The 22,577-nt window shown below is 49.5% G+C and overlaps 1 protein-coding gene across 5 annotated transcripts in view; it reads right to left on the bottom strand.

The window, feature by feature from the left end:
• Positions 1-22,577, bottom strand: part of mocs3 (molybdenum cofactor synthesis 3) — a 194,112-nt gene that overhangs the window by 74,771 nt on the left and 96,764 nt on the right. For all 5 annotated transcript variants that reach the window (XM_072511883.1, XM_072511874.1, XM_072511865.1 and 2 more), the window contains exons 8-9: positions 15,090-15,152; positions 13,066-13,229 (exon numbers count right to left, since the gene is read on the bottom strand). In XM_072511883.1, coding sequence (XP_072367984.1) covers positions 13,066-13,229; positions 15,090-15,152 — 227 coding nt within the window. The remainder of the gene's footprint in view (positions 1-13,065; positions 13,230-15,089; positions 15,153-22,577) is intronic.

The following is a 22,577-nucleotide window of genomic DNA, read 5'->3' as shown; positions in this document are numbered from 1 at the left end:
CTGGTACGGCCGCATTTGGAGTATTGCGTACAGTTCTGGTCACCGCATTATAGGAAGGACGTGGAAGCTTTGGAGCGGGTGCAGAGGAGATTTACCAGGATGTTGCCTGGTATGGAGGGAAAATCTTATGAGGAAAGGCTGATGGACTTGAGGTTGTTTTCGTTAGAGAGAAGAAGGTTAAGAGGAGACTTAATAGAGGCATACAAAATGATCAGGGGGTTAGATAGGGTGGACAGTGAGAGCCTTCTCCCGCGGATGGAAATGGCTAGCACGAGGGGACATAGCTTTAAACTGAGGGGTAATAGATATAGGACAGAGGTCAGAGGTAGGTTCTTTACGCAAAGAGTGGTGAGGCCGTGGAATGCCCTACCTGCAACAGTAGTGAACTCGCCAACATTGAGGGCATTTAAAAGTTTATTGGATAAGCATATGGATGATAATGGCATAGTGTAGGTTAGATGGCTTTTGTTTTTTGACTTCCCATGTACGGTGCAACATCGTGGGCCGAAGGGCCTGTACTGCACTGTATCGTTCTATGTTCTAACACTTGTTACATCTTGCCAACCTGGAAAATACCCATTCATGCCTACTCTCTGCTTCCTGTTAGCCAGCCAATCATCTATCCATGCCAATTTGTCACCCCCCATACCATGAACGTTTGATGTGGCACTCATCAAATGATTTCTGGATATCAAAGTACAGTACATCCACCGGTTCCCATGTAGCCATAGCACATTACTTCCTCAATGAACACCGACAAGTTGTTTAAACATGATTTCCCTTTCACAAACCATGATGACTCTGCCTGATTACCTTTAATTTATCTTCTTTACTAATACTTCTTTAATAATAGCTTCTAATATTTTCCCTATGACAGGTGTTAAGCTATCACTTCCTGTTTCCCTCCCTTTTCCTTTTTGAATAATGGAGTTACATTTGCTATCTTCTAACCGAATGGGAACATCTCTGAATCGAGAAAGTTTTGGAAAATCAAAACCAATGCATCGACTATTTCCCTCTCCACTTCTTTTAAGACCTTAGTGTGAAGTCCATCAGGACCCAAGCAACTGTCAGCCTGCAGCTCCAGCAATTTACCCACTAGCACTTCTCTGATGATTCTAATTTTCCGGAGTCCCCCCCCCTTTCATTTCCTGATTTAGAGCTGCTTCTGGGATCTTATTTGTATTCTTTATGGGGAAGACTGATGCAATATATCCATTTAATTCATCTGCCATCTCTTTGTTTTTCATTATCAATTCTCCAGACCCACTTTCAATAGCATCAACCCTCACTTCGTTAATTTGTTTCTTTTTAAAATATTCACCTGCCCATTCACAATCAATTGGTATCATCCTCACTGTTTGCCACACCTTCAATTTTGGTATCATGGGCAAATTTTAAAATTTTACAATGTATCCCACTTTTCCAAGTTTATATATCCAAAATGTGATATTTCCAGCATTGATCCATTGTCTTCCAACCACCTGTCTGATCAAAACTAATTACCACAGCCCTTCAGCCAGTTTTTATCCAAACTGACACTGACCCATCAGATAAGAACAGAGAATGCAGAAAAAACGTAGCAGGTCTGGCAGCATCTGTAAGGAGAGAAAGCAGAGTTAACATTTTGAGCCATTTTGGCTCTTCGTTAGAACTGAAGAGAGGGAGGATGTGTTAGATTTTAAAGTGTAGCTGTGAGCAATTTCAACAAAATGTAGAAACTTTCAAAACAAAAGGGAAGGGGGGGGGGGGGCGTTTCCATTGACGCAATACCTGTATGGGATATTTTAAGAGGGAATTAGGATGGAGCAGAAAGGTCACAATCTAAAGCTGCTTAACTCCCGAGGGCTGCAACTTTCCCAACCAGAAGATGAGATGCTGCTCCTCCAGTTTGCTTCACTGGAGCAGTGAAGCAGGCCAAGGACCGACATCTGGGCATGAGAACAAGACGCTGAGTTAAAATGGCAAGCAACAGGATGGGGGTGGGGTCAAGAAATGTGAGCGCAGGAGCAGCTGCATTTTCACGAGCTCAGGCTCTGTTCATCTTTTAATTTATCTTTTCGTTCTTGTGCACATTTCTTTTTTGTATTTTCTTGGTTACATGGGGCCCCCCACCGGGTCGGAGAATCGCCGGGGGCTGGCGTGAATCATGCCCCCGCCGGTTGCCGAATTCTCCTGCACCGGATATTCGGCGGGGTCGGGAATCGCGCCGCTCCGGTTGGCGGGCCTTCCCGCGCGATTCTCCAGCCCGGATGGGCCGAAGTCCCGCCGCTAAAATGCTTGTCCCGCCAGCGTAGATTAAACCACCTACCTTACCGGCAGGACAAGGCAGCGCAGGCGTGCTCCGGGGTCCTGGGGGGGCACGGGGCGACCTGGCCCCGGGGGGTGCCCCCACGGTGGCCTGGCCCACCGATCCGCGGGCGGGCCTGTGCCGTGGGGGCACTCTTTTCCTTCTGCCTTCGCCACGGTCTCCACCATGGCGGAGGCAGAAGAGACTCCCTCCACTGCACATGCGCGGGAATGCCGTCAGCGGCCTCTGACGCTCCCGCGCATGCGCCGCCCGGAGATGTCATTTCCGCGCCAGCTGGCGGGGCACCAAAGGCCTTTTACGCCAGCTGGCGGGGCGGAAATCAGTCCGGCGCCGGCCTAGCCCCTTAAGGTTGGGGCTCGGCCCCCAAAGATGCGGAGCATTCCGCACCTTTGGGGCGGTGCGATGCCCGACTGATTTGCGCCGTTTTGGGCGCCAGTCGGCGGACATCGCGCCGATACCGGAGAATTTCGCCCATAGTTTGTATTATGTCCCAAGAATTGTTGGTTGGTGTTTCTGCATGACAGAGCAGAATTAGAGTTTTAAAATCCTCACTTGTTTATAGCGGCTTGACTGTGCCTTTAGTGGCGCAGTTGCTTTTGCGTTGTGCATTGAGTTGTTGGCTACCAACAACGATGCTGTTCTAGCTGAAGATTTTGGCTGGGGCACAGGTATTCAAGGTTCAATTCCAAGAGTTGCAGGGTGTGTTTATGGAGGCGCACAAGGAGGTTCTTGTAATAGAGAACTTCAAAGGAGCACATTTAATCCTGTCTTCGAGGCCTGGTGTTGCCTTCCATCTATTGGCCCTGTGCTGTTTTGATCCGGATGTCAGTGGTGAGGGGTTGGGGTAGGCTAAACTGGTTGGGGTAGGCTAAACTGGTCGAGTTAAACCACCTCCTGGCCGGAGCCTAGTTGTTGACCGCCTGGGTTCTGGTGAGACGACATGGTGGAAGTAATGGTGACTCGTGCTTCGATCACTGAAATCCTTGAGATCATTGATCCTGATCCTGATTCATCCTTGATTTTGGCTTTCTTCATGTGCCAGTGAAGAAATCTTTATCCTGAGAACCTCCTTGCATTTATACATCTCGGTTATTATCCTGCACATTGCTCCCTGTGGATCATATTGTTGTCTGCTTGATGTTGTCAATTTGTTCCGTTTACAGGGAAATGAATAATGTGGGTGTGGTGGCCTGTACCATTGTTTATCCTGATTTAGTAAGCTTATGTCATGTCAAGCCGAATGTTGAATGCGGGATTTGTACACAGTTGTTATCCTAAGAGTACTTGGGCCTTATATAGCCTAACAATCATTTGTGGTGGAGGGAGAAGGGTGCTTCTTGTTGTCTCCCCGTCTCGCTTAGAAGGAAGATAAGCGGAGCCGGAGCTGGTCAGGTTAGTATGTCCTCGCTACGTTCGAAGAAGGTCCCCCCACAATTTTCTTTTAATTTGGATTCAGAACAGCTGTGCTTTTTTTTCTTTTTAGGCCCAAGCAAACTGCATGTTATGTGATGGTCGCGTGCTGTGTCCTGTTTGTGGAATGGAGTTAGATTGTGTTGTGGGTGTCCGTGTAATTCCTCCTTAGGTCTGGGGTTCTCAGGTTTTTTATTCTTCTGTTATTCTTCTTTGAAGCTATGGGTATGTTGACTGTATCCTGCTTTGGTGCAGACGGAGCTTGTATCCGTGGAGGGAACACATTGGTGATATTGTCCCCTACCCATTGCTCTTATTTGTTCCTGTGCTTGTAATGACTTCTGTTATGTGCTGTACCTGTTTTGCATTGATACCCAGGGCTTTTTTCTCTTTTTCTTTTGTTTCAATGCGATATTTGTAAAATGCAAAAACATCAATAAAAATACAATTTTTAAAAAAGGCAAGCAACAGGGAGGTTGGGGTCATGCTTGTGGACTGGGCGAAGGTGCTCCTCAAACCCCGATCCCTGAGGACTCCATCCCATTCTCTCCGCCTCAGTCGCATCTGTTCTGACGATGTCACCTTTGAAAATGGTGTTTCTGACATGGCTGCTTTTTTCCTGGAAGGTAGTGGATGAATTCTTCTGTTTACTATGTATAGTAAAATCTTACCCTTATATAAAATATACATTTATTATGATTACCAAACAGAGGAAACCATTCCCCCTCGCATACATTAGCCAGGTACATTATTTAGCAGCTGCACACTGCAAGATGCAGCAAAAGACTGAATCACTTGAGTTTCTAGACACAATTCTCCAAATAATAGTTTGTAATCCCACCACTGACTATGGATGTTCTCAATTGGACTTTCAGAAAACATCTGCTAAGATTCAGCACAATAGGTTACCATAAATGACAGCACACCAAACTGGAGATAAATGTGACACAGATTGGTAGATGTTTGGGAGAAAAGAGTTGGAAAATAGGCATAGAGGGAATATTCTCTGATTGTTTAGAGGAAGGTTGCAAGGATTATTCCCCAGAACAAAGAACAATTCAGCACAGGAACAGGCCATTCGGCCCCCCCAAGTCTGTACCGGTCATGATACCACCCTTGACCAAAACCCTCAGCACTTCCTTGTGCTGTATCCCTCAATACCCATCCTATCCATGTAATAAGTCTTACAACACCAGGTTAAGGTCCAACAAGTTTATTTGGAATCACGAGCTTTTGGAGCGTAGCTCCTTCATCATGTATTTGTCAAGATGCATTTTGAATGTATCTGCTTCCACAACCTCCCCTGACAGCGCGTTCCAGGCACTCACCACCTTCAGTGTAAAAAGCCTGCCTCGCACATCTCCTCTAAATGTAGCCCCACAGACTTTTAACCTATGCCCCCTAGTGACTGACCCCTCCACCCTGGGAAAAAGTGCCTGCCCATCCACTCTATCCATGCCTCTCATAATCTTGTAGACCTCTATCAGGTCACCCTCAATCTCTGTTGTTCTAATAAAAGCAGTCTGAGTGTATTCAGCCTCTCCGCATAGCTAACACCCTCCAGACCAGGCAACATCCTGGTAAACCTCCTCTGCACACTCTCCAAAGCCTCCACATCCTTCTGGCAGTGTGGCGACCAGAATTGTGCGCAATATTCCAAGAGCGGCCGTACCAAGGTTCTATATAACTGTAGCATGGCTTGCCAGTTTTTATACTCAATGCTCCATCCAATGAAGGCAAGCATTTCATATGCTTTCTTGACTACCTTGTCCACTTGTGTAGCCACTTTCAAAGATCTGTGGACCTGTACGCCCAGAGCTCTCTGGCTTTCCATATTCCTAAGAGTTTTGCCATTTACGGTATATTTCCCCTCTATGTTAGACCTACCAAAATGCATTCCCTCACATTTGTCCGGATTAAACTCCATTTGCCATTTTTCTGCCCAAGTCTCTAACCTATCTATGTCCTGCTGTATCCTCTAACAATCCTCAACACTATCTGCCACTCCACCAACCTTGGTGTCATCCACGAACTTACTAATCAGACCAGCTACATTTTCCTCCAAATCGTTTACGTACACCACAAACAACAGAGGCCTCAGCACAGATCCCTGTGGAACACCACTAGTCACAACCCTCCATTCAGAAAAACACCCTTCTACTCCTAGCCTCTGCCTTCTGTGATCGAGCCAGTTCTGTATCCAACTTGCCACCTCACTTCTAATCCCGTGTGATTTCACCTTTTGTACCTGTCTGCCATGAGGCACCTTGTCAAAGGCTTTACTGAAGTCCATGGAAACAAAATCCACCGCCCTCCCCATATCAATCATCTTTGTCACCTCCTCAAAAAACTTGATCAAGTTAGTGAGGCATGACCTCCCCTTCACAAAACCATGCTGTCTATCGCTGATGAGTCCATTTGTTTCCAAATGGGTACAAATCATGTCCATGAGAATTCTCTCCAATAATTTACCCACTACCAACGTGAGGCTCACTGGCCTATAGTTTCCTGGATTATCCTTGCTGTCTTTCTTAAACAGCGGTGCCACATTAGCTATTCTCCAGTCCTCTGGTATCTCACCTGTAGCCAATGAGAATACAAAGATATCAGTTAAGGCCCCAGCAATTTCCTCCCCTGCTTCCCTCAATATTCTGGGGTAAATCCCATCAGGCCCAGGAGACTTATCTGCCTTAATGTCTTTAAAAAACCCCAATACCCCCTCTTTTTTTTTTTTTATAAATGTTTTATTGAACATTTTTTCCCAAACAACAATTTTTCCCCTCTTACAAAGCAAACGCAACAATAACAATACAGAAATTTTAAACAATACACAAGTAACAAAACCCCTTTATCTTTGACCTAAACTAAACCCCCCCCCCCCCTCCCCCCGCCCCCCCTCACCCCCCTCCCCCTGGGTTGCTGCTGCTGGTCATCTGTCTTCCCTCTAACATTCCCCTAGGTGGTCGAGAAATGGCTGCCACCGCCTGGTGAACCCTTGAGCCGATCCTCTCAGGGCAAACTTTATCTGCTCCAGTTTAATGAACCCCGCCATATCATTTACCCAGGCCTCCAGTACGGGGGGTTTCGCCTCCTTCCACATGAGTAGGATCCTGCGCCGGGCTACTAGGGACGCAAAGGCCACAACGTCGGCCTCTTTCGCCTCCTGCACTCCCGGCTCTTCCGCAACTCCAAATAGAGCTAACCCCCAGCCTGGTTTGACCCGGGCCTTCACCACCCGCGAAATCACTCCCGTCACTCCCTTCCAATACCCTTCCAGTGCCGGGCATGCCCAAAACATATGGGCGTGGTTTGCCGGGCTCCCGCCACACCTCCCACATTTGTCCTCCACTCCAAAGAACCTGCTCAATCTTGCTCCCGTTATGTGTGCTCTATGTAGCACCTTAAATTGAATCAGGCTAAGCCTGGCGCATGAGGAAGAGGAATTTACCCTGCTTAGGGCATCAGCCCACATACCCTCCTCTATCTCCTCCCCTAGTTCTTCTTCCCACTTTCCTTTTAGTTCGCCCACCGACTCCTCCCCCTCTTCCCTCATCTCTCAGTAAATCTCTGACACCTTGCCCTCTCCGACCCACACCCCTGAAAGCACCCTGTCCTGTATCCCCTGTGTCGGGAGCAACGGAAATTCCCTCACCTGTTGTCTAGTAAATGCCCTCACCTGCATATATCTCAAGAAATTTCCCCGGGGCAACTTATACTTTCCTCCAATGCTCCCAAGCTCGCAAAAGTCCCATCTATAAATAAATCTCCCACCCTCCTAATTCCCAACTGGAACCAGCTCTGAAATCCTCCATCCATTCTTCCTGGGGCGAACCTATGGTTGTTCCTGATTGGGGACCCCACCAGGGCTCCCCGCACCCCTCTCTGTCGCCTCCACTGTCCCCAGATATTCAATGTTGCCGCCACCACCGGGTTCGTGGTAAACTTTTTAGGTGAGATCGGTAGCGGCGCCGTCACCAGCGCCTCTAAACTCGTCCCTACCCCCTCCTTTTTGATGTCAACATGACCCAGACTACCCACGCACCTCACCCAAGAATCATCTTCCACAAAGTCCTTTTCTTTGGTGAACACTGATGCAAAATACTCATTTAATACCTCGCCCATTTCCTCTAGCTCAACACATAGATTCCCCCCACTGTCCTGAAGTGGTCCAATCCTTTCCCTGGCCACCCTCTTGCTTTTTACATATGAATAAAAAGCTTTGGGATTCACCTTACTCCTACTTGCCAAGGACGTTTCATGACGGATCTGCAATGGGGCCTCAAGTTTTCATTTTGATGACAGATTAAGGATTAAGGAATAAAGTTGTGTCTCTAAGTTTTCAAATAACACTAAGTTAGGAGGTGCAGTAAGCTTTGTACACGAGAGCTGGGAGCTACAAAGGGACACAGAAAGTGTAAATACGTGGGCAAAATTATGGCAGATGGAGTTCAATGTGGAAAATGTGAGGTTGTCCATTTTGGATCTAAAAATATAAGTAGGAATATTTTCTTAATAATGAAAGACTAGATGTTAGGGAGAAACAAAAGGTTTTAGCTGTCAATGGACACAAATTACTAAAAGCTTTTGCAAATACAAAAAGGAATCATAAAGTTATTAGAATATTGACCTTTACTTCAAGGGGATTGGAATTCAATAGTAAGGAAACAATGTTTCAGTTGTACAGTGTTCTGTTAGGAATAAAGGATTGAATTCGGAGCCAAATTTCATAATCTTGGTTTGTATTTCCGTGAGTTTAGACTGTCGAGGGGTGATCTTACACAGGAAAATGCTGAAGGGATTCAAGAGAGTATACGAAGAAACAATTTCTGGGGTGGGAGAAGCTGAAAGAGGGGACTGGAATCTTCAAATTAAGTCAAGCCAGTTAAAAGGGCAGCACGGTAGCACAGTGGTTAACACAGTTGCTTCTCAGCTCCAGGGTCCCAGGTTCGATTCCCGGCTTGGGTCACTGTGTCTGCACGTTCTCCCCATGTCTGCATGAGTTTCCTCCAGGTGCTCCGGTTTCCTTCCACAGTCCAAAGATGTGGATTGGCCATGATAAATTGCCCTTGGTGTCCAAAAAGGTTAGGTGAGGTTACTGGATTACTGGGATAGGGTGGAGGTGTGGGCTTAAGTAGGATGTTCTTTCCAATGGCCAGTGCAGACTCGATGGGCCGAATGGCCTCCTTCTGCACTGTAAATTCTATGAAACCATGAAAAGTAAAATCAGAAAGTATTTTTCCACACAAGGCGTAGTGAAAATCTGAAATTCCTCCAAAAGTGTGCGGATGCTGAATCAAATGAAATTTAAAACTGAGATCAAATGATTTTTATGATGGGAAAGTTTTTTTTTAATTAATTCATCGATGTGGACATTGCTGGCTGGGCCAGCATTTATTGCCCTGATTGCCTTTGAACTGAGTGGCTTGCCAGGTCATTTCAGAGGGCATTTAAGAGTCAACGACATTGCTGTGTATCTGGAGTCATATATCACCAGACAAACAAAAAAGAACAAAGAAATGTACAGCACAGGAACAGGCCCTTCGGCCCTCCAAGCCCGTGCCGACCATACTGCCCGACTAAACTACAATCTTCTACACTTCCTGGGTCCGTATCCTTCTATTCCCATCCTATTCATATATTTGTCAAGATGCCCCTTAAATGTCCCTATCGTCCCTGCTTCCACTACCTCCTCCGGTAGTGAGTTCCAGGCACCCACTACCCTCTGCGTAAAAAACTTGCCTCGTACATCTACTCTAAACTTTGCCCCTCTCACCTTAAACCTATGCCCCCTAGTAATTGACCCCTCTACCCTGGGGAAAAGCCTCTGACTATCCACTCTGTCTATGCCCCTCATAATTTTGTATACCTCTATCAGGTCGCCCCTCAACCTCCTTCGTTCCAGTGAGAACAAACCGAGTTTATTCAATCGCTCCTCATAGCTTATGCCCTCCATACCAGGCAACATTCTGATAAATCTCTTCTGCACCCTCTCTAAAGCCTCCACATCCTTCTGGTAGTGTGGCGACCAGAATTGAACACTATACTCCAAGTGTGGCCTAACTAAGGTTCTATACAGCTGCAACATGACTTGCCAATTCTTATACTCAATGCACCGGCCAATGAAGGCAAGCATGCCGTATGCCTTCTTGACTACCTTCTCCACCTGTGTTGCCCCTTTCAATGACCTATGGACCTGTACTCCTAGATCTCTTTGACTTTCAATACTCTTGAGGGTTCTACCATTCACTGTATATTCCCTACCTGCATTAGCCCTTCCAAAATGCATTACCTCACATTTGTCCGGATTAAACTCCATCTGCCATCTCTCCGCCCAAGTCTCCAGACAATCTAAATCCTGCTGTATCCTCAGACAGTCCTCATCGCTATCCGCAATTCCACCAACCTTTGTGTCGTCTGCAAACTTACTAATCAGACCAGTTACATTTTCCTCCAAATCATTTATATATACTACAAAGAGCAAAGGTCCCAGCACTGATCCCTGTGGAACACCACTGGTCACAGCCCTCCAATGAGAAAAGCATCCCTCCATTGCTACCCTCTGCCTTCTATGGCCTAGCCAGTTCTGTATCCACCTTGCCAGTTCACCCCTGATCCCGTGTGACTTCACCTTTTGTACTAGTCTACCATGAGGGACCTTAGCAAAGGCCTTACTGAAGTCCATATAGACAACATCTACTGCCCTACCTGCATCAATCATCTTAGTGACCTCCTCGAAAAACTCTATCAAGTTAGTGAGACACGACCTTCCCTTCACAAAACCGTGCTGCCTCTCACTAATACGTCCATTTGCTTCCAAATGGGAGTAGATCCTGTCTCGAAGAATTCTCTCCAGTAATTTCCCTACCACTGAAGTAAGGCTCACCGGCCTGTAGTTCCCGGGATTATCCTTGCTACCCTTCTTAAACAGAGGAACAACATTGGCTATTCTCCAGTCCTCCGGGACATCCCCTGAAGACAGCGAGGATCCAAAGATTTCTGTCAAGGCCTCAGCAATTTCCTCTCCAGCCTCCTTCAGTATTCTGGGGTAGATCCCATCCGGCCCTGGGGACTTATCTACCTTAATATTTTTTAAGACACCCAACACCTCGTCTTTTTGGATTACAATGTGACCCAGGCTATCTACACCCCCTTCTCCAGACTCAACATCTACCAATTCCTTCTCTTTGGTGAATACTGATGCAAAGTATTCATTTAGTACCTCGCCCATTTCCTCTGGCTCCACACATAGATTCCTTTGCCTATCCTTCAGTGGGCCAACCCTTTCCCTGGCTACCCTCTTGCTTTTTATGTACGTGTAAAAAGCCTTGGGATTTTCCTTAACCCTATTTGCCAATGACTTTTCATGACCCCTTCTAGCCCTCCTGACTCCTTGCTTAAGTTCCTTCCTACTTTCCTTATATGCCACACAGGCTTCGTCTGTTCCCAGCCTTTTAGCCCTGACAAATGCCTCCTTTTTCTTTTTGACGAGGCCTACAATATCACTCGTCATCCAAGGTTCCCGAAAATTGCCGTATTTATCTTTCTTCCTCACAGGAACATGCCTGTCCTGTATTCCTTTCAACTGACACTTGAAAGCCTCCCACATGTCAGATGTTGATTTGTCCTCAAACATCCGCCCCCAATCTATGTTCTTCAGTTCCCGCCTAATATTGTTATAATTAGCCTTCCCCCAATTTAGCACATTCATCCTCGGACCACTCTTATCCTTGTCCACCAGTACTTTAAAACTTACTGAATTGTGGTCACTGTTACCGAAATGCTCCCCTACTGAAACATCTACCACCTGGCCGGGCTCATTCCCCAATACCAGGTCCAGTACCGCCCCTTCCCTAGTTGGACTGTTTACATATTGTTTTAAGAAGCCCTCCTGGATGCTCCTTACAAACTCCGCCCCGTCTAAGCCCCTGGCACTAAGTGAGTCCCAGTCAATATTGGGGAAGTTGAAGTCTCCCATCACCACAACCCTGTTGTTTTTACTCTTTTCCAAAATCTGTCTACCTATCTGCTCCTCCATCTCCCGCTGGCTGTTGGGAGGCCTGTAGTATACCCCCAACATTGTGACTGCACCCTTCTTATTCCTGATTTCTACCCATATAGCCTCACTGCCCTCGGAGGTGTCCTCTCGCAGTATAGCTGTGATATTCTCCCGAACAAGTAGCGCAACTCCGCCTCCCCTTTTACATCCCCCTCTATCCCGCCTGAAACATCTAAATCCTGGAACGTTTAGCTGCCAATCCTGCCCTTCCCTCAACCAGGTCTCTGTAATGGCAACAACATCATAGTTCCAAGTAGTAATCCAAGCTCTAAGTTCATCTGCCTTACCCGTAATGCTCCTTGCATTAAAACATATGCACTTCAGGCCACCAGACCCGCTGTGTTCAGCAACTTCTTCCCGTCTGCTCTGCCTCAGAGCCACACTGTCCCTATTCCCTAGTTCTCCCTCAATGCTCTCACCTTCTGACCTATTGCTCCCGTGCCCACCCCCCTGCCATACTAGTTTATACTAGACCAGGTAAGGATGACAGATTTCCTTCCCTAAAGGACGTTAGTGAACCAGGTGGCCTTTACGACCATCAACAATTGTTTCATGGTAATCATTAGACTTTTCATTCCAGATGTTTTTTAATTAATTCAAATTTTGAACCCAGTTCCCCAGAGCATTACCCTGCGTCTCTGAATTACTAGATTAGTGAAAATACCACTGCGACACCATCTTCCCATAAGTATCAATTGACGTGAGAGGTAAATTCATTTGAAATACAGATCAGCTATGATGTAATAGATGGTAGAACAGACTCATGAAGCTGAGTGGCCTACTCACATTTCGATCTCCCTGTGTTTTGCCAAAGCAAGGCACTAAGCACATGACTTACACAGAAGGAAGATGGTTTTACTATAATTTTTCTCATCAAAAAGAATAAATGACTCTTGCCCAGGCCCCATTTCCACCCTTCCACGCACCCAGACAATTATAGAACAGCAGTGCCAAGGACCTGGTAACTGTTTACCTTCATTCAATGTTCACTGATAAATGATGCTAAATGCTGGAGCAGCCAAAGGAGGGGATAACAGCTGCAAACTGAATGGAGGCAGGGGATTAAAGATATCAAGAAAGCAAAAAAAAAAAGGCAAATGTCCACAAATGCTGCAGCAGATTCAAACAATGAAATTAAAATAAAAGTTAGTTTATATCATTGAGAAATAAATGGTAATTACAGTAATCTATATTTTCTGTTCTTAAGCAACACCCAAAAACAACAACGCCATTTCACATCTGGGCCTCTATTAATGCTTTCAATCCTCTGACAGAACAGGATTCTGACCTGATCTGTTGCTGCTGAGCCACAGAATTTCTCGTAGTCAATCAGATCTTTCACTGTTGGATTCTCACCACACACTGCACATGTTGGCTGCTTGGGTCGAAGCTTAATGGTGCGAAATCGAGCATCCAGAGCATCAAATATTAACATCTGTTGGCTGTAAGATGCTGAAGAGGTTATCGTTAAGGATCATGCTGGGAAAACATACTTCTGTCACTTTAAACAGGTTAATTTATTCCCAGTGAAAGACTCCAGCTGCGCAAACAGCTGGTAGCTGATAAAGTGCATCCCTCAGCTACTTAAACAAGAAAGCTATTTGATTTAGCAATGCATATGAGCCACCATGAGATCAATTTTATCTACTAGGAAATGATTTCGCTTTGTCTTAATTATCAGGTAGTACAAGATGGATAGGGATTGGGTGAATCATTGAGAATTAGCACATTTCCTTTCACTGTTGAATAGAAATTCTGTCCACATTTAGCTTCACCTCACGGTCAAGGAATGGTTTGTCCCAGCAGCAAGTCGGGAAGAAATATAAAAAGTCAATTTTATCTGAGATTTGAACAGATTAAATAAAAAGTGGACGGGGAACCCATTTTTCACCACTTGATGTTACTACCTGATTTGATATTATATCATGGGACAATTTCAGAGGGCATTAGCCCAGCGACTTCCCAGGAAATTCCAAGCTCACTGCATTAGATAAATCCAAGATGGCGCCGGAGCGAGGCGACTTCTTGCAAGCTGTGCCCAGCATACCCTCTAATTCTATCTTTTACTCTCGCTCTATGCTTCTAAAACTTCATTCTAACTGTTTTAATGGACCTACCTCGTATTAAGTTGATCTTTTCTCTACACCTTACTATAACTGTAACATTATATTCTGCAGTCTCTCCTTCCTTCCCTATGTACGGTATGCATTGTTTGTACAGCATGCAAGAAACAATACTTTTCACTGTATACTAATACATGTGACGATAATAAACCAAATCAAAATTTCATCTTTGATGTATTCTGATGATGAAACAAATATTTTTATTTATAGTGATTAAATCAAACATCAGAAGCAGTATTAGTAATAGTGGGTTGCTTTTTATAACTTACTGTGCTTCACTTGATCTCACATAATATATTGTATTTTTACCTATTAAAAAAATATATTAGTTCAAACACATGTCAGTCCACACCAAAACATTACACATGAACAGTGGACAACTAGATGAGGTAGCAGAGGAAGTAGAATCTGTGCCAGTGTGCAGCGTCAAGGAATCCTTGCCTTCCGAAGTGGGGGAAGGCTGGAGAGAGTTGCTGTAAGTAAAAGCATTTTACCTTCCTGTCATCCCACGCCTCCTTTATTTAAGGTGGGAATAATCTAGAAGGGAATTGGCAACAGCCTTGCTAAAAAGGTCTGACGTCAAAAATTTAAAGTCAGCAGTCTGAAATGCCAACTCTTTCTCTCTCCACAGATGCTGTCAACCTGCTGATATTTTTAAAGTATTTGCTGTTTTTGTTTCAGATTTCCAGCATCTGCAGTATTTTGCTTTTCATACAGCTGTGACTAGATCAATCTTTTGATGTATTTTTATGCATCAACCGGGCAGTTTGAGAAAATATGTGGAAAACAGGAGGGAAAAGAAAGTGAAAAATGTTAATCCCTCACTTTGTTTTCAAACTGTACAATTTTAAGGTGAGAAGAAGCTATTGGAATGTTACAACCAAAAGCTGACAACAGCCACATGGTGGCAGTATTGCCCTGCATCACCCTTTTGTTGTTACTGTGGTCTTTGGTGTATTGTAACTCAAACTATTACAGACTTTCAAAATCTACTGAAATTCAATCACAATTTGCAATGTGACAATATCACTTTCAGCACTTCCTGCTGTCATTCATTGGCTTACTCCAATGCAGCACAGCATTTCATAGGTGCATTTTAGTTGTCTTAAATGCTACATTTGCAGCCGAGGAATTAACATTTGGTTTATGTTCCACAAAACAATAGATTGGTAAGGAAATAAAAAGATACATCCCATTCCTGATGCAATCTTCAGCACCTCCAGGGCCTGAATACATCCCAGAATTCCAGGCACTACATGGAAAAACATCATTAGATTTACACTTGTGTTATTTATTCATGGCATGTGAATAATGCATTGCTGGTAAGGCCAGCATTTACTTCCCATCCCTAGTTGCCCTTGAGAAGTTAGTGATGAGCTGCCTGCTTGAACCGCTGCGGTGTGCGAAGTTACACCCGCAGTATTGATCCATCAACGATGAATGAACAGGACAATATATTTTCAAGTCAGGATGGTGTAGACTTGAAAGGAAACTTGGAGTGGTAACGTTCTGATGCATCATATGCCCTTGTCCTTCTGGATGGTAGAGGCTGTGGTATTTGGAGGCGTTTGAAAGTGCCGTGGCAATTTGCTGCAATGCAGGGCGGCACGTGGCACAATGGTTAGCACTGGGACTACAGCGCTGAGGACCCGGATTCGAACCCCGGCCCTGGGTCACTGTCCGTGTGGAGTTTGCACATTCTCCCCGTGTCTGCGTGGGTTTCACCCCCACAACCAAAGATGTGCAGGTTAGGTGGATTGGCCATGCTAAATTGCCCCTTAATTGGAAAAAAGAAATTGGGTACTCTATATCTATTTTTTTTAAATATTGCTGCAATGCATCTTGTAGATCAGATTAGTTCTGTCGAGTTGCACCAGTGATGGAGGAAGTGAATGTTTAAGGTGGTGGACGGGGGTGTCAATCAAGCATTGTTTATCCTGGATGGTGTCAAGCTTCAAGTGTTTTTGGAGTTGCACTCATTCAGGTATATTGATCACACCACTGCCTTGTAGGTGGTGGAAAGGGTTAAGAGAATCAGTCATTCATCACAGTGATTAGCTTCTGACCTGCTCTTGATACTTGTCCTGTTTATGGTGTTGCTAAGTTTTGGTTGGCTCTTAATTCGTTGCCCGTTGGGTCTTTAGTGAATTTGCTCTGTTTCTATAACCTTTGCTCTAGAGTCGCCAGGTATCTTTATGATACCACCACGAGGTTCAAGTTCAAGTACTGATCAATAACTCAACGACCAATTAGTAAGATTCAAATCAAAACACATTTATTATACACAGTAAATCACTACTCATGCATAAACTCTGCTTTCTAGACTATTCTCTATCACTAAAAGGCCTATACATAGCTTCGGAATTGGCCCACCAGGTCAGGGGAACAAATGGCCTTTTGTTCGATCTGAGTCTGCAGGATTCAAAAGCTGGTATGGACTGGTAGCTAGGAGCGCCTATCTCGTGGCGTGCGTTGACTGGAGACTTACTTGGTTGATGCGGCAGCTTGGGCAGTTCACTCTCAAGGGTTGATTCGCTGCTGAGTGACCCTGCCAAGAAGACCGATTTGAACTTGGGGGCTCTACTTTATAGTCCCCAGGGGCTTCGCTCCGTTCGGGGGCGGACCCCGTATCTGGATCCAAGTGATTGGACTACGTTCCGATCACTTGGATCGATTTCTCCAATACTGGAGTTGTTCCCTGATCGCTGGGCGGTCCCGGAGTGTCCGTTGGCCTTCCTTTGTCTTGGCTTCTGCTGGCGCCGAGGAGTCTGGCTTGGCCTTATTCACCTTACATGTTTCAATTGTACCTGGGGATCGCTCATTAGCATGCAGATGGCTCTGAGTTTCAGTGCTGTCTGGGCTTTTGCAAGTTCTAATACACAGGATTTCTGCACGTGCTAGTTTTTGCCTGTGTTGGCTGAATTTCCCTGTAGTCTTTGCGGATCTCTATTTTAAGTCGGGAAGTGGCCAACCCAGGTGGCTACAATGGCTAGTCCAGTTGAGTTTCCGGTCAATACTGATCTCCCAGGATGATGCTGTTTGGGGTTTTGATGATGGCAATACCACTGAATGTCAAGAGCAGGTGGTTAGACTTTCAGGTTGGAAATGATTACTGACATGTACCTGTGTGGCCTGAATGTTACTTGCTACTTAACAGCCCAAACCTAGATGATGTCCAGGTGTTACTGCAGGCAGGCACAAATTTCGTTATCTGAAGAGTTGGAAATACAACTGAACACTGCAATCATCAGCAAATATCCTCCCTTCTGATCCAATGATGGAGAGGTCATTGATGAAGATCGCTGTGTTATGCATGCCGAATGTCACAGTTCATGGGCGGGATTCTACAAGCCCGCGCCGGCTCAGAGAATCCCCGTGGGGCCACTCGAACCCCGCCATGCCAGGACGCGATTCTCCGATGCAGAGAAAAACAGGCGCGCACGCGTGGCTCCCCGCTGCACGGAGAATCGAGGCAAGTGGTCGTAGCGGCGATTCTCCGGTGGCCCAGTGATTCTCCGGGCCAGATGGGCCGAAGTCCTGCCGGAGTGATTGGATGTCACGCCGGCGCCGTTCTAATATGGTATAAAAAAGCGTCAACCAGTCGTGCTGGCTGACGCTGCGGGAGGAAGTGGTTGACGGCGTTGGGGCCCCAGGAGGGGGAGCAGCACGGCCGTGAGTGCGGGCGGTATGGAGGAGGCCCGGGGGAGGTTTCCACACATACGCTGCCAAGCGGGGGGGGGGGGGGGGGGGGTTGGGTGAAGGAGCGGTGGGGGCGACGAAGGCTGCGGGCGGCCATAGCATGCCATGCAGGGCGGATCAAACGGCCCAGACGCCATGACGGGGGACACGCGGATGTCCACCCAACCCGTTCGCTGTCGCGGCTCAGGCGTCCCGGCCATCCTCACGTGTGCCAGAACCCCCATGCCCCCCCTCCCCAGCTGGCGGCACCCCACCAGCGGGTAGGTCCAGGGCGGCACACACGGCAGCCCCCCGGGCAGGATGGACGGCCGACAGGTGTCAGGGCACCGAGGGGGCAGGGGTGGGGTGCGTGCTGGCAACCGGGTCTGGCCATGTTGCCCATATCTCCGGGTTATGCCAATGATGAAACCCTGTCTAAACCCAGCCCCTGCAGATTGTACAATGTTTAGCCATCTTCCAGCGTTGTTGGCCGCCGTGGCGGTGGCCGCTGCCCTGCATGAGGCCCAGTGGGAGCTGGAGCAGGGGCGTGACAGGGAGCCTGCTATAGAGGAGCGGGGCACGTGCAAGCCGCAGGGTCACACTCCCGAGAGGCACAGGAGGAGCACCACGACGTGGGGCAGCCACAGCACGAGGATACCGAGGAGGAGGAGGAGGAGGATGTGCCACGGCCACGGAGGCATCCGATGAGGCCTTGTTTTTACCGGCGCCGCATGTCCTTCAAGGACTTCCGAGGCAGGGCGTGCAAGAGGAGACTGCGGATGAGCCAGGAGACCATCACCCACATTTGCCACCTTATGGCACACCTGGCACTATGTGGGACTGGGGGTGGACATGCCCTCCCGGTGGCCGTCAAGGTGACGGTCGCCCTCAAATTCTTCACAACGGTGTGGTTCCAGTCACCGAGTGGGGACCTGTCTGGCAGCTCGCAGCCATCGGTGCACAGGTGCATCGGGGCCGTCACTGACGCCCTGTACGACATCGCGGACCGATAGATACTGTTCCCTGTGGACCGCGCCCACCAGGATGCCCGCTCAGCGGGGTTCGCCGCAGTTGCTCGGATACCCATGGTCCAGAGTGCAATCGATGGAGTGCACTTCGCCATACGGCCCAAATCGGATGAAAGGGCCATGTGCACGAACAAGAAGGCCACGTACTCAATGAACGTGCAGTGCAGGTGGTCTATGACCACAGGATGACGATCATGCACATCTGCGCCAGGTACCCTGGCAGTGTGCATGACTATTTTATATTGGCCCAATCGTTCATCCCTGGCATGTTCGAGGGACACCCTCCCTCCAGGCTGCAGGGCTGGTTGCTGGGCGGCAGGCGTTATCCATTGCAGTTGTGGCTGATGACGCCTCTAGGGAGACCACAGACCGCCGCGGAGCATCGCTACAATGATGCCCATAGTGCGACCAGGGGTGTGGTTCGAGAGGTGCTTTGGGCTGCTCAAGATGCACTTCAGGTGCCTGGAGCGCTCTAGAGGGGCCCTCCAGTACCCATCGGTGAGGGTCGGCCGCATCACTGTGATCTGCTGCGTCCTGGACAACATAGCCCAGCAGAGGGGCGATGTACTGGAGGATGAGTAGGGGTGAGGATTAGGACGAGGGGCACTTCTCTCCAGATGAGGGGGATGGCGAGGGGGGGGGGGGGCCGATGCACGGGACATGGGGGATGGACGGCAACAGGAGGCTGCCCGACGCCGCCGGCTAGGCCAGCAAGCACGGGAGGCGCTGATAGCCACATGTTTCAACGACCACGGTGGGTGGCAGGATTTATGGGCATGGGCATAGACTGCAGAGTTTGGCACCTTCCCCACCACCGACCACCCTCAACTCCTCCATCACCACATCACCCGCATGCATACCACCCCTCCATGACACATTCACCTGCGGCACGACGGGATGGGGGGTCACACGGTTGATGGTGTAAGCGGGTCTGGTACAAGGCATGGAGGATGATGACAGCCCGCTCTGCGATGAGCTCCGAGCTATACAGCACTCGATAATGTCTGACTCATGGCCACATCAAGACCCTCCACCTGGATGGACCCTGCATGCGGCCTAGACACTGCATCTCATGGCGTGGGAGAACCGTTGGGGAGGGGGGGCCGCACGACACCCTCACCAGAGCTCAACATTCCATCGCAGCACCCCTCACCCACACTGGCACCCAGTCCCCGCCCCACCCCCGCACGCATCAGACAGAGCACAGAGGCAGTTTACATGGGTGTGAAAGGTGTTTAATAACGGACGTCCTGTACATGTGCCCTAGATCATTTAACTATTCTGTGCCCTGCACCCATGCCAACTTACTTAGTGTCTACCATTCTGGCCTTACTACGTCTAGGTGTTCCCCCAGACAGTACAGCAGAACTGGAGGCGGACTCCTGTGACCCCTGCCCTGTGACTAGGGTCCCCTTTGATGGCTGTTTCCTGGGGCGGCCCAGCCTGGATGGGCCAGGCTGCACCTCGGAATTCTGGGACCTCCCCTGCAGTGGGACCCGGAACGGGCCGCATCACCTCCTCCTCCCTCGGGGGTGCCTGGTGGCCCCCGGGGCTCTCCATGGGACGGGGGTGCAAGTGGATCCAGCACCCGGGGCACCCCCGTCACCTGGCTCTGCCAGTCTTGGAGGCCCGCGCTGGTATCGACCAGGGTCTGAACGTTTGCAGACATGGAGCTCGCCATCCCTGTCTGGCTCTGTACAATGCCGGCCATCACCCAGGCAATGACACTGATGCTCTCAGCGATGGCCTGCTGAGACTGGGCCATGGCCTGCTGAGACTGGGCCAGGTTGTTGAGCGCCTCTGCGATGTTCAGCTGGCTCTTGCTCGTGGCTGCCTGTAGAGGACAGCCCTGTCCTGGGCTGCAGAGGCCCCGTGCACAGATAGCCCCAGGCCTTGTAAACTCAGAACCATGCCCGACACTGTCGCCACCATTGCCTCCACCAGGACACCACCTGTGCGGTGTTGGCCTGTGAGCACTCATGACCGGCCCCATTTCCTGCTCCTGGATGCGGATGCACTCCTCCACCTGCGTCTGCAAGTGCTGGAAACCTGCCGTCACCCCCTTCTCACTTCCCTGGGTCCTGACTGCATCAGACCTAGCCGGCGGCGTCGGGCAGCCTCCTGTTGCCATCCATCCCCCATGTCCCGTGCATCGGCCCCCCCCCCCTCGCCATCCCCCTCATCTGGAGAGAAGTGCCCCTCGTCCTAATCCTCACCCCTACTCATCCTCCAGTACATCGCCCCTCTGCTGGGCTATGTTGTCCAGGACGCAGCAGATCACAACGATGCGGCCGACCCTCACCGATGGGTACTGGAGGGCCCCTCTAGAGCGCTCCAGGCACCTGAAGTGCATCTTGAGCAGCCCAAAGCACCTCTCGAACCACACCCCTGGTCGCACTATGGGCATCATTGTAGCGATGCTCCGCGGCGGTCTGGGTGAGGGAATTCCAGGAACCCGGGACCCGTCTGGGCGGCAGCTGTTTGCTGGGGCTGGGCTGCCCCCAATTGTCTGCCCCCTCGGCTACTTCTACCTCCACCTGCTGTACCGGAGTGGCTGTGTGGTGAGCACCAGTTAGTGTCCCAGAAGCCTCATCACTAAAATGGCCAACTGAGGTGAGAGTTTCTGCGATGGTGGGGGGGTGCAGGAGGCAGCTGTGATGCAACCTCCGTGTCTTCATCGGACCTGTAGTCGGGGTTTGGTGTCCTGTCTGTCTGTCCCCTCCGTGTTGGTGTCAAGTCGTGTTGTGTCATGTCTGTCTGTCTGTCCCTTGTGTGCTGGTGTCCTGTGTCATTGTGTCGTGTCTGTCTGTCCCCGGTGTGCTGGTGTCCTGTGTCGTCGCTGGACTGGGCCGGAGTGCTGCTGTTGGAGCTGCCCTCGCCGTTACTAGAGTCCCTGTGGGCTGCCCGCCCAGGCGCTGGCCGGCGGTGGTGTAAGCCTGATGGGTCCGGTCGACCTGCGTCGGCTGCCCGCCCAGGCGCTTCCCGCGGGCGGTGTCTGCCAGGTGGGCCCGGTTGATCTGCGTCGGCTGGCTGGCCAGGCGCTAGGCGGGGGCAGTGTCTGCCAGGTGGGTCCGGTCGATCTGCGACGGCTGGCCGGCTAGGCGCTGGGCGCGGGCGGTGTCTGCCAGGTGGGCCGAGTTGGTCGCCGCATGGCCCTGCAAGACACAATACACCATCATGGTTAGGCAGGAGGATGGGGGTGTGGGTTGCGGTAAGGGGTGAGGGGCGAGTGCTGAGGGAAGGGCGATGAGGGGAGGGTGCTGAGGGAAAGGTGCTGAGGGAACGTGCCGAGGGAAACGTGCTGAGGGGAACGTACTGAGAAAAAAAGTGCTGAGGGAAAAAGTGCCAAGGAGAGTGCTGAGTGGAAAGTGCTGAGGGGAAAGGGGCCTGGCAGGATCTCACTTGGTGGCGTGTGCCCGATCTCGGCATTGGCAATCTCCCTCGGGTGCACCAGCTATACCCAGTGCCCTCTGCTCGTGCACGGTGTGGGGCCTCAAGTCAGGTTCACCCCCTCCGGTTTTGGCCCGCTCTCATTGGTTATGGCCGCTCTTCTCTGGGGGACACGCACAGATAACAGCATTTTTAAGCGGTCCGATGCATGCAGCCCGGCAGTTGGGTCTATGTTGGCATGGGTGCACAGGGCACACGGCCAACGCGGCTTGCATGGGTGGCTGCAGCCATGTGGGTAACGGCTGTGGTTGTACCATCCCCCTGGGGAGGGGATGGGTGTCACATGTGGGGGGGGGGGGGTAGGGGGGTTGGTGCCATGGGCACATTGCCGGGTACTCACCCTGGCTGCCCTGAATAGGTCGTTCACCTTTTTGCGACACTGCTCACCAGTCCTGGGTATCACCGCGATGGCACTGACGGCAACGCCCACATCCCTCCACAGACGCCGGGCCACGTTGGCTGGGACCCTCTGGCTGGGTCCGGGGTACAGAGGCCCCCTCCTCTTCTCGAGGGCGTCAAGG

This window comes from Scyliorhinus torazame, chromosome 1 (assembly GCF_047496885.1).
Source record: "Scyliorhinus torazame isolate Kashiwa2021f chromosome 1, sScyTor2.1, whole genome shotgun sequence".
Lineage (NCBI taxonomy): Eukaryota > Metazoa > Chordata > Chondrichthyes > Carcharhiniformes > Scyliorhinidae > Scyliorhinus > Scyliorhinus torazame.
This window is presented reverse-complemented; position numbering and strand designations above follow the sequence as displayed.